At 42.9% G+C, this 15,383-nt stretch overlaps 1 protein-coding gene across 1 annotated transcript in view; it reads left to right on the forward strand.

Moving 5' to 3' along the window:
• The window catches only part of SLC71A1 (solute carrier family 71 member 1), a 39,478-nt gene that overhangs the window by 21,845 nt on the left and 2,250 nt on the right, over window positions 1-15,383 (forward strand). Inside the window, exons 5-11 of the mRNA XM_045801684.2 lie at window positions 1,495-1,609; window positions 4,812-5,030; window positions 5,316-5,429; window positions 6,153-6,224; window positions 12,755-12,867; window positions 14,177-14,274; window positions 15,217-15,380. Coding sequence (XP_045657640.1) covers window positions 1,495-1,609; window positions 4,812-5,030; window positions 5,316-5,429; window positions 6,153-6,224; window positions 12,755-12,867; window positions 14,177-14,274; window positions 15,217-15,380 — 895 coding nt within the window. The remainder of the gene's footprint in view (window positions 1-1,494; window positions 1,610-4,811; window positions 5,031-5,315; window positions 5,430-6,152; window positions 6,225-12,754; window positions 12,868-14,176; window positions 14,275-15,216; window positions 15,381-15,383) is intronic.

Here is a 15,383-nt window from a genome sequence, read left to right on the forward strand (position 1 = left end):
ATGCTACTGTAGGAAGTGTGTAGACTATTGGCTATAACCTGCTTTTGGATTTCATAGCCCAAAATAATAGTTGCTTAACATGAAGGAAACTTATTTCTTTCTGCCTATAAAAGAAGTGAGCAGTTGAACAGTCCAGAGCTGGTTTGGCAGTTCTGGGAACCAGACCTTTTCTGTCTTTGTGCTCTGCCATCCTCTGCGAGCACCTCCACAGTCCAACATGGCTGCCTGAGCTCCAGCTTGTGTCACACTTCAGGCAGCAAGATGGAAGGAGTGGCTAAGAAGAGCACACCACCTTCCTATAAAGAGACTACATGATTCTCACCCAAGCTCTGCTTACTTCTGTCTGGTCAGATTTCAGGCACATGCTCCTCCTTGTTACGAGATGCTGGGCTCATGGCCACCCTAATTGAAATCAGGATTCTTTTACTGAGGAGGAAGGGAGGGAAAGCTCATAATGAGAATGATTTTTCTCAAGATAATGGAGCCCAGTTTAGTTGGAGCTTTATTCTCCTAATGTTCTACTCCACCACATATTAATGTTAGTTAATTCTGCATCATAGATGGGCTGTATTTCCATGGCTATCTGGAAAGGCTAAGGGTATATAAGAGGGAAGATCTTCCTCTTGTAGGTTAGACAGGTATAATTCTGAAGGCCAAACCCTTGATGAATGCTAATCACCCAAATGAAATCTTACCAGAGGAGTCCAGGCGATGAAAAAAAATTTGCTGTGAAAAGCAGTGTGTTAGAAAAAATTTAGTAAGCAATAAAGACCTAGTGGAGTATTTTAATAGTTCATTATGATTACACATGATTTTTAAAACTAAATATTCAACATTACAATAGGAATTTCTTATTCCTGGCCAGTTATTTTGAAATCATATATACCGAAATGTAGTTTGCTTTTTAAAATAGCTTTTGTTTACTCTTCATAGTAATTGTCTGTTCTCCATTTCATTTATGAGTACTGCCTCACGGGTTTCTTCTATGTGAAGACTGAGTTGTTTGTTTTGCCAGATTTGAAAAGCTTAATGTAGCTTGTGGAAAAGCATCTAGTTTCTATATAGAGGCATAAAATAAATACACAGTAACTTGTTTCTCCATTTCACCCACTGAATTTTGTGTTTTGTGTAGTGCCGTGGTGGGAAATAGTAATGGATCAATTATAATAGACTTTAGTTTGTTGCTGTTTTTAATAAAACCAACAACAAAGCTATTTAACAACTCAACAGTTGGGTAAAATATTGACCTGGATATATTATATCTAATTTTAAGTATTCCTGCATAGTAACTGAATTGCTTTTGAAGGGCCACTTTTAACAGTATTTTCATTATATCTATGGCTTATGATTTATAGAAGAATCCATGAACTGTCTTAGTAAGCCATTGACTGAAATGAGCTATTCTTACTGTAACTCACTTACAGAAATAAAGGAAGGTTAAGGTGTAATGGTAATTGTGCTGACTGTTTCTTGTCAATTGTCTTTTGATCCTAGGTGGTACTTTGCTGTTATCTCTGTTTCTGGGGTTTTTGCAGTGACTTTCTCTGTGGTATTTGCATATGTGGCAGATATAACCCAAGAGCATGAAAGAAGTATGGCTTATGGACTGGTATGTGTGTTTATTCTGTTCTTTTTATCTGTGGGAAAATACCTTGTTTTTTTTTTTAATTATTTCATATAACAAGTGCAAGCCTTTGCATTACAAAATTTATTTTTTTGCATAAAATACATTTCATAATAAAGTCATCCATTAAAGTAATGGATGACTTATATCAAAAGTTTTTTTCAGTACAAAGCCATGTGAGTTTTGATACTTTCTTTCAATATTAGTCATATATGTGAGATTTGAAATTATAGAATATTTTTACCTAATAGAATTTCTTTATAAAGAATACAAAAATTGGGACGCCTGGGTGGCTCAGTCAGCTAAGCGTCTGCCTTAGCTGAGGTCATGATCTCGGGGTCCTGGAATCGAGCCCCGTATCAAGCCCCACAGCTGAGGGGGGGCCTGCTTCTCCCTCTCCCTCTACTGCTCCCCACTGCTTGTGTTCTCTTGCTTTCTCGCTCTTTCTCTGACAAATAAATAAAATCTTCGGAAAAAAAAAAGAATACTAAAAATAAGGAATTATTTAATGTCATGAGTTTAAACATTACTGATATTTAACAGCTACTGTGAAATGCAATAGGCTAATATCAGGGATCAGCAAAACATTTCTGTGACTTTGTGGGCCACAGAGAGTCTCATATTCTGTTTCTGTGTATGTGTATCTCTTTAAAAAGACAAGAACCATTCTTAGCTGGATTTGACCCAGAGGTGGCAGGTTGCCAACCTCTGAATACTGTTTTGGGGAATTACGTATTTGATGGCAGGGTAATCTCTTGTCTATCAAATCTAGGCCTAAAATAGCTAACACAGGCATGGTAGTGTACAGATCGTCATGAGATAGAAGGACACTGAGGAGTGTCGGCAGATACGGAATAAGCATCTTTTGACAAATAAGGTCTGAATATTGTGTCGGGCTGAATCTTAGTTTTACAAGAGACTGTCTTTGATTCAAAGGACACAAAGAATTATAGAATTGGGAAGTTTTGAAGGGAAATACCTATTGTGAGAAACCTACAAAAAGAACTAATGATTTCAGTGGTAAACTTAGAACATTAAATACGAAGTTGATGATGGCCAGGAATTTTTTTTAACAGCTTTATTGAAAGAGATACAGTTTACATGTTGTAAAATTCATCCATTTTATGTGTATAGTTCAATGAATTTTAGTAAATTTATACAGTTGTGCAACCGTAACCACAATCCAGGTTATTTTTGTTAAAGTACTTTATTTTGTCATAGCCAGATCCTTGAAATTAATAATTTTCAACCTGGAGGCTTTATATATTAAAGGCATATTTTAGCAAATGACAAGTAATTCTAGAAATAATACGGATGCAGCTAACGGGGGGAAAGTGTTCTTTATGGTCCTTTTTATGTTGTGGTCCTCTTTCTGACTAACCAGAAAAAAAGGCCACTGGATGGGCAGAATGGAGGAGGGAAAGGGCGCAAAACACCTACACTCGAATTGGACCTTTGCTCACTGCCTTGAGTGCGTGATCTCAGTGAATACCCTCGCAGCCAGAAGCACTGCTCCTTCGTCCCCTCAGGTTCCAGAGCCCTGCTTATTCCCAGGTTCCTCTGAACCCACAGGCCACTGCATTTCATTTGCTAAAGCTGCCCAGGGCGCCCGGGTGCCTCGGTCAGTTAGGCGCCCAACTCCTGGTTTCTGCTCAAGTCACGATCTCAGGGTCATGAGATCGAGTCCCGAGCCCAGTTGGGCTCCACATTCAGTGTAGAGTCTGCTTGAGATTCTCCCCCTCTTCCCTCTCCCTACTCCTCTATCCCTCTCCCCACTTGCATGGGTGTGTGCTCCCTCTCTCTCTCTAAAATAAATAAAATAAATAAAAATCTTTAATGTGCTAAAGCTGCCCTGACAAAATACCACCACAGTCCAGTTTTAGAACATTTCCATCAGCGCAGAGGCCATCTGCCATCCATCCCCTCCCACTGCAGCCCTTACCTCAGGCAACCAACCACCAATGTACTTTCTGTGTAGTTTTGCCTTTTTTTTTAAAGATTTTGTTTGTTTATTGAGCATGTGAGCAGGGTGAGGGGCAGAGGGAGAGAGAGAATCTCGAGCAGACTCCACAGTGAGCACGAGCCTGATGCGGGGCTCTGTCTCACAACTCTGAGATCTTGACCCCAAACCAAGAGCCAGAGGATTTAACCAGCTGAGCTATCTAGGTGCCCCCGTAGTTTTGCTTTTAATAGAAGTTTAACATAAATGAAATAATACAACACAAAGTCTTTTGTGTCTGCACTTGGCATAACCTTTCATCCGTGCTGACCCATTCATCAGCAGTTCTCTTGTGCCTCGGTGCAGCATTGCTCTGTGTGGGATGTACTCTTGTCCATCGGTTACCGGCCGGTGGACATTTGGGTCAACAGTGGGATGCGTCGAGTTACTGCAGTGTTATGTGCTTGTCAAATAATTGACCTTCGGAAATTGAATTGCTTCTTCGGAGCAGTTATTAATAAACAGCTAGAAGCAGCACTCCTGTGAAGTTAAGTCCTCCCTCCCAAGGTCAAAAATGGCGCAGAAGCAGTCAGCGCGGGCCCTACAGCGTTCACGTGCGACTGTCCTCCGCAGAGCGCGGCCTCTGTCGGGGACCTGCCGTCGCGCCTGCGCATCCGCAGGCCGTTCTGTCTCACGGGCCGACGCGTCTGGGTTCGTTGTTCTTGCTCTGCGTCCTCTTTAATCTGCATCTTCACCAGAGGCACGCGTGTGGCCTTCCTCAGAGTCGTAGACGTGGTGAGAGATGGGCTCAGTGCCAGGGACCCGGGATCCCACCCTTCCAAGCTCTGCCCCTACAGAGACCCCCAGTTCACTTTTGTGCAGGCGCTTGCACTCCTCCCGATGAGGCAGATGAAGCTCAGAGTCTGAAGCTTCATTTCAGCCAGCCCTCTGCATCAAGGTAAACACGCATCCCATTTTAATTTTAATATTGGGGAGGAAATCACAGTGACAGTGCATTTCCCTAGAGCATTGTTCCTTAGACTTCTTTCAGGCCATCACAATTTTTTTAGTTAAGAATCGAATTCTTTTCTCTTCCTACAAGGGAACGGATGAGAAGGTGGCACAGGTAGGATGGTGGAAAGGGAGAGCGCGGCAGGAGGACGGACGCGAATCCGAGTTCTGCGCTGCTGCGGGCAGCAGTCGGGGCGTCGGGACTGACCTCTTCCTGTGCCCTTGGACTTGTTGCAGGTTTCGGCAACGTTTGCGGCGAGCCTGGTGACCAGCCCGGCCATCGGAGCTTACCTCGGCCGCGTGTACGGGGACAGCCTGGTGGTGGTCCTGGCTACAGCCATAGCGCTGCTGGATATTTGTTTTATCCTCGTGGCTGTGCCGGAGTCCTTGCCCGAGAAGATGCGGCCGGCGTCGTGGGGGGCACCCATTTCCTGGGAGCAGGCTGACCCGTTTGCGGTAAAAAGTTCATGGTTTTCCTTCTCTTTGGCAAAAAAAGTGAATGTATGATGATTCAGTGCAATATCCATATTTTGTCGTGGATGTTTCCTTGGGGAAAACATCCTGACAGATTTTAAAAAATATTTTGAGATGCTTTTCAGAATAGTTTGGGGAGGATGAAAGACGTTTTGAAAGGACGGCCAAGTGTCTGTCTGTCCACGGCCAGAAGATGACACTGCATATTTATACGAGCGGCTCAGTGTTCGGCTCTAAAACCTCATATCAGTCTTTTTCTTATTCTAGTCCTTAAAAAAAGTGGGCCAGGATTCCATAGTGCTGCTTATCTGCATTACGGTGTTCCTCTCCTACCTTCCGGAGGCGGGCCAGTACTCCAGCTTCTTTTTATACCTCAGACAGGTAAAATCCTATCGTCCATGGGGGACTTTTCTTCCATTGTCTAGGGCCTTCATAACAAAAATATCTAATCTTGAGAGCGGTGACAGCAGAGACTTTTTACATGCCTATTTTGTAAACGGCTTGCTAGCCTTCACTTCCTGTGGGGAGTGCTTCGTGCCCCGTACGCGTATCTGTTGAGACTTCGGCTTCTGCAGGGTGCGACTGTCCTGTCCGTGTCTGTGGCTTGAGCTTATGTGTTGCGTGTAGAAGGGATGGGACGCTTGCAATCCATCCACCTGCTCCCGTCTCGGTGATGTGAGGCGGGTGTCCGTGCAGCAGCTAGCCGTCCTGAGAACATTCGTTTTCCCTCCTTGACACTAATCTTACCAAGCAGGAGCACGCCTCTCCTAATACCTGTAAAAAGCACAAAACAGCGCAATACTTATTTGTAAAATGGATTCTGAGTGCTCGATAGCTGTCTCCAGTTTATGAAATCTAATCTAAATTAAGGAACTTAGATTTACCAAATCTAAATTAAGTAGCTGTTATTTTTGGTATGTTAAGAGTTGTTACAATTGTGGTTCTCAGTGAAAGCCAGATTCTTCCTCTGAGGAATTCTTTGGTTATAAATGAGTTGTATATTTTTTCTGGCCCGTTTAATGTTAATATGCAAGTAGTTGCATCAGTATGGTATTTGTTGTACTTTTGTCTTTATTAATGTTTCTTTTTCTGGAAACGTTCTAGATAATGAAGTTTTCACCAGAAAGTGTTGCAGCATTTATAGCAGTCCTTGGCATTCTGTCCATTATTGCACAGGTGAGTCTCCTTTTATTTTTTTTGAATGTATTTTATTTTGTCTTATTTTATTTTTTAGGTGAGTCTCTTTTTAGTTAGAGTGAGGAGGTAGATCATTGCTCCTGGCTGACCATCCAAAAGGGGCCTCAAGTGAGACTCAAGTGACATTTTCTTGGTGGAGTCACCAGTGTCAGGATTCTGAGGTTTGTAGGTTCAGAAATTCAGTTTTGTTAAGTGCTTGCTAAGTCTTGATGAGATCTGGGGGGCTGACACGTATTAAGCATTATATAATGTATACACCTGAAAGATAGTTTATTGATTTAAACTAGAGCGTACACCTGCATTAACTTAAAATTTTATATTAGTCCTTACATATTTATTGAATACCGCCATTTGTCTGGCCCTGGGGGAGGAAGCAGGGAACTTAACTAAATCCCTGCTGTTGTAGAGTTTGCATCTTGCGGGGTAAGACATAAATCTGTCCGTGTAAACGTATTAGGTGTAAAGAAAACAATAAAGAAAATTGGTGCTGGGGATCCAGAGGGACTGGGGGCTGGGTGGTGTTTTACCTGGGAGGGTTGGGAAGGCCTAGCTGATCCAGGTGACATTTGAGCAGAAACCTGAAGGGATGAAGAGCAAGCCATGGGAAGATCTGGAAGAGGAGGATTCTAAGCAGCAGGAACAGAAGTAAAACTCTGAGGAGGGACTGTAGCTGGCATGTGTGAGAAACTGGTGGAGCGAGCGAGGGAGAGACCGGCAAGAAATGAAGTCGGAGAAGTGGAGGGGGACCGCCAGGTCGTCTGGGGCCTCACAGGTTATCCTGAGACTTGACAGGAAGGTAGGAAGCCATTAGAGGGTTTTGAGCAGAGGAATGACATGAACTATTTACCCTAGAAACCCAGTTGGTAGCCAGCGGTTGTTTGATGAATAAGATATTAACCCAGGAATTTGGATTTTCTTAGGAGATATTTCATCTTTCCCTCAATTCTCTGTTCCATGATCAGGTAGTATATTCCAGTGACCAGAATTTTCTCAAGGCAGTATTTCTCCTTTCCATGAACAAAGCCCTACGCATTTCTTCCTGTTGAGCTTTGCTTTTTCTAGACTGTAGGTGATCTAACACTCTTTCTCACCTTCGATCTCGTCTTCTAGATTGCAGCTTTGTTTGTTTTATTCTGTTCCTCAGAAAATGAAAGGCAGGGTCCATTTAATAGGACCCTTAGATGTTTTACCATCTCTTAGGTGTAGGATTCCTTCTGCAGATTTCATCATTTTTGAATTTTTGGTAGGTTTAGTGATAAATTTCAAATTTAAATTTAAATTCTATAATATACCCATGGCCCCACACATGCATACATATGGCATTGGGAATTAGAACTATTTCTAACTTCCGTTTTATTAATTAATTTTTATTTATTTTTAAAATATTTTTTCAAATTCAGATTCAATTAACATATATTATTGGTTCCAGAGGTAGAGGTCAGTGATTCATCAGTCCTATATAATACCTATGCTTATTATATCATGTGCCGTCCTTAATGTCCATCCCCCAGTTACCCCAGTCTAACTTCCATTTTATCTTGAAGCTCCTTAATCAGGAATAATGTTGCATTTAAATATGCATTCCTGGCTGTCAGAAAAGTGCACTTCAGCTTTGGGGAAAAGTATATTGTTGCCTATATGTAAAAATAGCTTTTTAAAAAAAACCTTTCTGAAGCATAACACCAAGGAAAATGTACAGACAGTAAGAATAGAGCTTGAGGAATTATCGAATGTTACACCAACCTTGAATCCTAGAAAAATCCAGCTTGGTCACGATGTCTTATCTTTTTCATACATTGCTGAGATTCTGTTTGCTAATATTTTGTTCAAGATTTAGACAAAGAGAACAAGCTACCATTTACTATCATAGCACTTAGGAGATGAACAGCTCTAAAGTGTTAGTAAGTTCTGTTCCATATTTCACTGATCGTGGAAGCTGCAGGTGCCTTATACATTCGGGAGTAACACTGCTTGAGTGAAGTGAAGGTGCTCTGGAGGAAGTTTTCCCTGTGCTCAGCAGAGGGCACCTGGCACAAGGATGCAAGATGGAAACAGCTGTGGATGCAGGAGGGGCGTGGTTGGGTTTGTGTGGGGAGCGCTCGCAGTGCTTGGAGTCTGGGGGGAAATGAGCCACCAGCCAGCCAGCACTGCGGTACAGCAGGCCTTATGTACCCAGCCCACAAGGAGTATGGTCCTGAAATGACCATTTAGCTTTTGAGGGCTATGTAGAAATACCGTTTTTGAGATGAATTTTCACATTTAAAAAAGTGAGAAAATTAGTTGGACTTCAAAAACAGGTGAATGGAAGTATGTAGTGTACATAGAAATACTGATCATTACATCGCTGTCGTTATATGAACTAAAATACTAAGCGTACTATAAACCCCAAAGGTAGAAGAATTGTCTTGTATTCTCATTTATGTCAAGTATACAGTTGAGAATAACTTGGTGCCCGCTCTTGTTACTGCTTGCCCTTGTGCCTTCGTTCCTGCTGTTTCTGCCTCCCCTCCCTCTGCCCTGAGTATCCTTTCTCCAGGTTCCCATACTAACTGAGGCATAGCTCTGTCATTGTATAGAATATGCTGTACTATCGCTTTTACCTCTGTTTATTTTTGATTATTTTTGCCTCGGTAGATTTTGGGTCCTGGTAGAGCTCTGAGTGGACTGAGGTCAGGATTATATCACATTCGTCTTGGTCACTGTAGCACCTGTACTGTGCCTGCAGCCCTGTTCAGTGCTAAATTAGAGGCCACTGGGGTTTTTTCCATGCTGTTTTAAAACTTTAAAAAGGGCGCCTGGTTGGCTCAGTCGGTAGAGCATGTGACTCTTGGTCCTGGGGTTGGGAGTTCAAGCCCCATGTTGGGTGTAGAGATTACTTAAAAAAACAGAATCAATAAATCATACACACATACTTATTTTAAAAATTAGTAGTAAGCATTTAAAAACTGGGAGGTTATATGAAAATATGTGTATGTAGCTTCTCCCCCCAAATGATGAGATCTGGAAACATGGACAGACCCACTTTCCAGTGGGAGCCAAATGGTTGCTGTCCCCTCTGGGGCTTTTAGGCCCCATCACTTCTTTGGTGCCAGGAGGCGTGAGTTCTAACTCATGCACTAAATAAATGTTTACATGAGTGCAGGGATGTTGTTGGACATATTTCCTTCCTCAGTGCTCTTCTCTAGTCCTCCATAATGTCGGTGACTCCCAAATTTCTACCTCCAGGCCAGCCCCTGAGCTCCTGGCTGACACACGTGTTGGGCATCTTAAACTCGATATAAGCAAAACTAAAGTCTGGATTCCTTCCCTTAGCACTGCTCATCTCACTGATGGGAGTCAGCGCACCCCTGGTTGTCGGGGCCACAACAAACCTTGGTGTCATTTTTGTTGATTCCTGCCGTTTTTTATCCTTACCACACATTCAGTCCCTCACATGGTTTCTCCTGTCACCTCTGTCTCCAAAGTCATGCTGAATTGAAGCATTTCTCCCCCGCTCTGTTAGCAGTAGCCACTCTAAGCCCTGGCTGTTGCCTCCATCTGGTCTTGTGACTTCCGTGTTTGTTGCCCTACAGTTTATGCGCCACTTGGCAAAGTAATTTTTGTAAAGTGAATTTTTTTAAAGATTTTATTTATTTTAGAGCGAGTGTGAGCAGGGGGAGGGGCAGAAGGAGAGAGAGAGAGAATCTCAAGCAGACTCCACACTGAGCATGGAGCCCTATACGGGGCTTGATCACACAACCCTGAGATCATGACCGAGCCGAAATCAAGAGTTGGACGCTTGAGCCACTCGGGCGCTCCTGTAGAGTGAAATTTCAGTCCTCTTGTAAAATGTACTTGCCATTGCAACCAGAATAAAACCTAGACTCAGCGGGACCTCATTTTGTCCCATTCTCCCATGTCGTTGAATATACTCCAGTTTAGGGCCTTTGCATCTGCTGTCACCCCCTGCTTGGAGCACTGTTCCCTGAGATACTTACATAGCCACCTCCCTCCCCATTCAGCTGCCACCTCAGAAGGGCCTTCTCTGCCCGTCCTGGTTCAAGCAGCACCTCCGCCCCGCTACCCCATTTCAGTTTTTTTCCATAGCAGCTACAGCCTGCAGTTACACTGCTAAACCAGGACACTTACGTCCATCTCTCTCCAAGATGAGGTATTCTATTTGCTGACCTGTACTTTGATCTATTCCCTGACCTTTGGGTCAGTTCCCTTAGACCTAGAATAGGAGTGGAATGTGGTAGGAATTTGGCAAATATTTGATTAACTGACCAAAACTGATGGCAGTTAACTGTTAACTAGCTATGTACATCTTGGTTAAATTAATCATTTAACCTTCGGGACAAAATGAGTTACACTAAATAATTTTTCTTGTCTAGCACACTGTATATACTAGGTAATTTATCCCATTATTATTGAGGATATTGTGACATATTTAAAAATCACATACTTCCAATAAATACTAAGAACGTACGGTAGCTGCTAGGGATACAAAGGTACAGATATTTAAGGAAAGTTCCTGCCCTTGGGGAGAAAATCAGTGTTCCCAGGTAGGGTGTGCTGTATACAGGAAGTTTTTCTTTGCTAACTGCTTACTCTGGGTGAGTTCCCTTTTGTGGTTGTGGTTGTTGAGAAGAATGTAATCCGGCAAGGTTCCATGCCTTGTGGAACTCAGTCTTTTTTGTTTGTTTTAAAGATTTTATTTATTTATTTGACAGAGAGAGACAGCCAGTGAGAGAGGGAACACAAGCAGGGGGAGCGGGAGAGGAAGAAGCAGGCTCATAGCAGAGGAGCCTGATGTGGGGCTCGATCCCAGAACTCTGGAAGAGAGGGAACACAAGCAGGGGGAGTGGGAGAGAAAGAAGCAGGCTCCCAGGGGAGCAGGGAGTCCGACGTGGGGCTCGATCCTAGGACTCTGGGATCACGCCCTGAGCTGAAGGCAGATGCTTAACGACTGAGCCACCCAGGCGCCCCCAGAACTCAGTCTTATACTCACTACTGATTTAAGGGGAAATCTGAGAGAAGAAAGCGATGAGCGTGTTAATTGTTCAAGAACCCTTACAGGACTCTTCATTTGCTTTCCACTGCCTGTGATTGTATCTGATTAAGCTCTTATATGGTTATTTCAATTTAAAGAATTTAATTTATTTTAAAGATTTTATTAGTTTTGGGAAAGAGTGTGAGCATGAGCCGGGGGTGGGGGGTGGTGGCAGAGGGAGAAGCAGACTCCCCACTGAGCAGGGAGCCCGATGTGGGACTCTGTGGGGCTCGATCTTAGGACCCTGGGATCATGACCTGAGCCGAAGGTAGACACTTAACCAACTGAGCCACCCAGGCACCTCTATTCCTTGCTATTCTAATGAAAGTACTGAATATACTACTTAAGATAGCTAGTAAGTCCACAGAGGAAAAGGTGAAAATAACTCAGGAAATCACTACTTGATGACTGGCTGACATTGTAAATGTGCAATTATCAAATATCAGTTTAAAATTCTTCATACTGAGGGTGCCTGGATGGCTCAGTCATTAAGCGTCTGCCTCCAGCTCAGGTCATGATCCTAGCATCCTGGGATCAAGTCCCGAGTCGGGCTCCCTGCTCAACGGGGAGCCTGCTTCTTCCTCTCCAGGTCCCCCGTGTTTGTGTTCCGTTTTGTGCTCTCTGTCAAATAAATAAAATAAAAATAAAAAAAATAGCAAGAAATATTTTCCGATGACCCCAAATGATTGCTGAATTTCTTTTAGCTTTGAAGGAAAAGAAAACCCATCCAACCCATAATATTGTTTATTAAACACCTACTGTGTGCCAAGCACAATGCCAAGCATTTTGTAAATATTTCCTCTAACCGACATGACAGAATTTTGAAGTAGGTACTATTATTGCCATTTTGTAAGAGACAGAACTGTTTCAGTGTGAAGTAACTTGCCCAGGGTCCCAGAGCCAAAATTATGATACAGGCTGTTTTTTCCAAAGGCTGTGTTCTTATACTGTGCTATTCCCAAATCATACTTATTACACCTATTTACTGTTTGTAAAAGCATCATGCTTTCAGCAATAATTTAGGTGAAGGATATAGACTAATTCTTGTACTGTCACTTTTGCTTAGTTGGGAGGATAAGCATTTTGGATTAACTTGGACCCGTAAAAACTTTTAAAGCTATTATATAACAGGGATCCCCAAATCATTGGTTCGAACCTTTTGAGGATACTGCTTACAATTTCTGATTTAAGTGGTCAGTAGAAATGTACTGAATAGAAAGTTCACTTTTCTGTTTTCATTCTTCCTCCCTGAATCTGGACCTGTGTCAGCAAAGGGACTTTTCATTTGCTCTGTATGACCCGGAGTAATGGTCTCAAAATGTATTCAGGGCAATTGTTAAAAAACCAAAATGTAGAAAAGTGGTGGTAGTCCTTTTATATTACAGAATTGAAGGGAGTCACCAAGTATTTTTTATTTTTATTTTTAAAAAGCTCTTTTCTGATAAACGATTCTGTTCTGGTTTTTCTTCTTTTCTAGACCATAGTCTTGAGTTTACTTATGCGGTCAATTGGAAATAAGAACACCATTTTATTGGGTCTAGGATTTCAGATATTACAGCTGGCATGGTATGGCTTTGGTTCAGAACCTTGGTAGGTATATTTTAATTTTTAAATTTTTGATGTTTGCCTTTTTCTTTTTTTCAGCTTTATTGAGGTATAATTGACAGACTTTTTTAAAGATTTATTTTGGAGAGGAGAGAAAGCATGAGCATACCTTTGCTAGAAGGTCTAGGGATGTAGGCTGGCCACCTTATGTTCACTATTAAGTGTTGGGGGAGGGGCAGAGGGAGAGGACGAATCCCCAGCAGATTCCCTGCTGAGCACAGAGCCTGGTGTGGAGGTCAATCCCAGGACCCTGAGCCAAAATCAGGAGTCGGACACCCAGCTGGCTGAGCCACCCAGGTGCCCCTCATTGACAGACTTTTTTGTATTTGCTTCTCATCTGGGGCTTAGTGTTACTAGATTTTAATCTGTCTCCTACTATGCTTTTTTTCTCTCAAAATGTATGTGATACAGATTTCGCACTTGTGTATTTACATATTCTAGAATGGCTTAAAGATAGAAAGGTGTGACATTTTCTATGTGACAGAAATGAGATTAGTTTTTAAATCTCTACTGAGCATTTTTGTATCAGTCTGTCATTAGGATAAAACATGTAATCGCAAAGCAACAAAGCCCTGAAAGCTAGCGTTACTTTTTTTAATTTTCTGGTTAGGAAAAAAAAAATGTTGTATAGAATCAGTGATCATTACTGACGACAGGCCAGAAGTTAATTGAGAAAGCCCGATTGTTTTGGTCCCAGCTTCATGCCAGAGAAAAGGCTCTGTGCTTTCCTTGCCAGTCTGGTGGCCTGCAGGGGGCTGGCGCTCGTGATGTCGAGGTCAGGCCGCGCAGGCGCGCCGCTGTGCTCGGGATGACGGGGCTCAACTCGCTTCCCTCAGGTTTCACCCCCCTGAACATACGACCTGTGTTTGCGTTTGGAGAGGAGTAGCATCAGGAATGTGTTTGATGGATGTTGTTTTCCAGGCTAGTTTCACAAACGGGTGCTCGCACTTTAAAGGATGTAAAACACTTACTTCGGGTTTCAGGCCCCGAGCACCCAAGGCTTAGATCGGCAGCTTCGCACTGAAGCCCGAGTCTGCGGGAACGGCCGCAGTGACTCCCTGGCTGCGGGCACGTAACGATGTAGGTTATTCTCAGCGGCCTCCCCGCCCCCACCTGCCGCTCAGGCCTTAGAGCGACTTGCCCAGAGTCACGCAGGAAGGAAGGAATAGACCAAGTACGGTTCTCCTTTTCCCTGTACCACGGACATCTTGCAGTAACAGTCGCTTGAATTCCCGCGTGTATCCTGACAGGCACAGTGGAGAATGTATTTTTGTTTTGCTGCTTCTGGTTACAGGATGATGTGGGCCGCCGGGGCGGTAGCAGCCATGTCTAGCATCACCTTTCCAGCGGTCAGTGCCCTTGTTTCACGAACCGCTGATGCTGATCAACAAGGTGAGTTGACAAGAACCCATAATTATTTCAAAGCACAGTCTACCTGAATCCTAGGTTCTGTTTCCTTCCTCAGTACAGAATTGTAAGTATATCTTCAAAGTAAAGAATTTAAAATTGCTTTCACTGGTAAGAGGAAAAGCAGATTCCAGGGTATTGTCCTTAGGTGGACATCTGTAACCATGTCTCTCGCTCTGAATACGTGGCCGTATCTTTTGCTAGAAGGTCTAGGGATGTAGGCTGGCCACCTTATGTTCACTATTAAGTGTTTGCTATGATGGGCTAGACACCTTGGGGTTAAGTAACCCTTTTATTTAAATCTTAGGTTTCAGTTATCTAAAGACCTTAGAAAACATTTTTATCTTACGCTTTTAGTGATTGGAACATTTAATTCTCAAAACGCTAACAGGTAAATAATTCCTTGAAAAGGGTGTGTTTTCTCTAGTCATAAAGGGGAAAGAAGGGGGGTGTTACAAAAGAGTGGCGGCAATGACTTGGTTGATAAATGAGGAAGGAAAGGCCTGTCACTAAAGCAAATTGCATTTTAAATTTGAGAAAAGATCCCAGAGAAAAGCAAAACTCAGACTCTGTATTTGACTCAGTGGGGTCTTAAGTAGCTGCTTGGGGGAGTTTTTTTTGTTGTTTTATTTTTTTAACAAATATACTTGTGAACTCATGCCTGATTTTTAGCCAGGGATGTTTTAAAGGGCAAGTGCTTTTGCCCACCTATTTAAACTGACCTATGTCTGGGTTGGGTTTACCGGATCTCACATCTGTAACACGTTACTTTGTGGATCTGATGGCTTCTGAGTGCTCTTTAATGCCATCTTGGTAAATTGCTAGTGTCTGATGAGAACGTTGGTTTTAGACGGACTTCCTGTTTGTACTGGTTCTAGGGCAGGAAAAAATACGCGGTGCATTACATAACTTGTGTGAACAATTTAGGTGTTGTTCAGGGAATGATAACAGGAATCCGAGGGTTGTGCAATGGTCTGGGACCAGCTCTTTACGGATTCATCTTCTACATATTCCACGTGGAACTTAAGGAACTGCCAATGACAGGAACAGACTTGGGAACAAACACAAGCCCACAGCACCACTTTGAACAGGTA

Source organism: Ursus americanus, chromosome 12 (genome assembly GCF_024610735.1).
Source record: "Ursus americanus isolate L20-20 chromosome 12, mUrsAme1.1.p, whole genome shotgun sequence".
NCBI lineage: Eukaryota > Metazoa > Chordata > Mammalia > Carnivora > Ursidae > Ursus > Ursus americanus.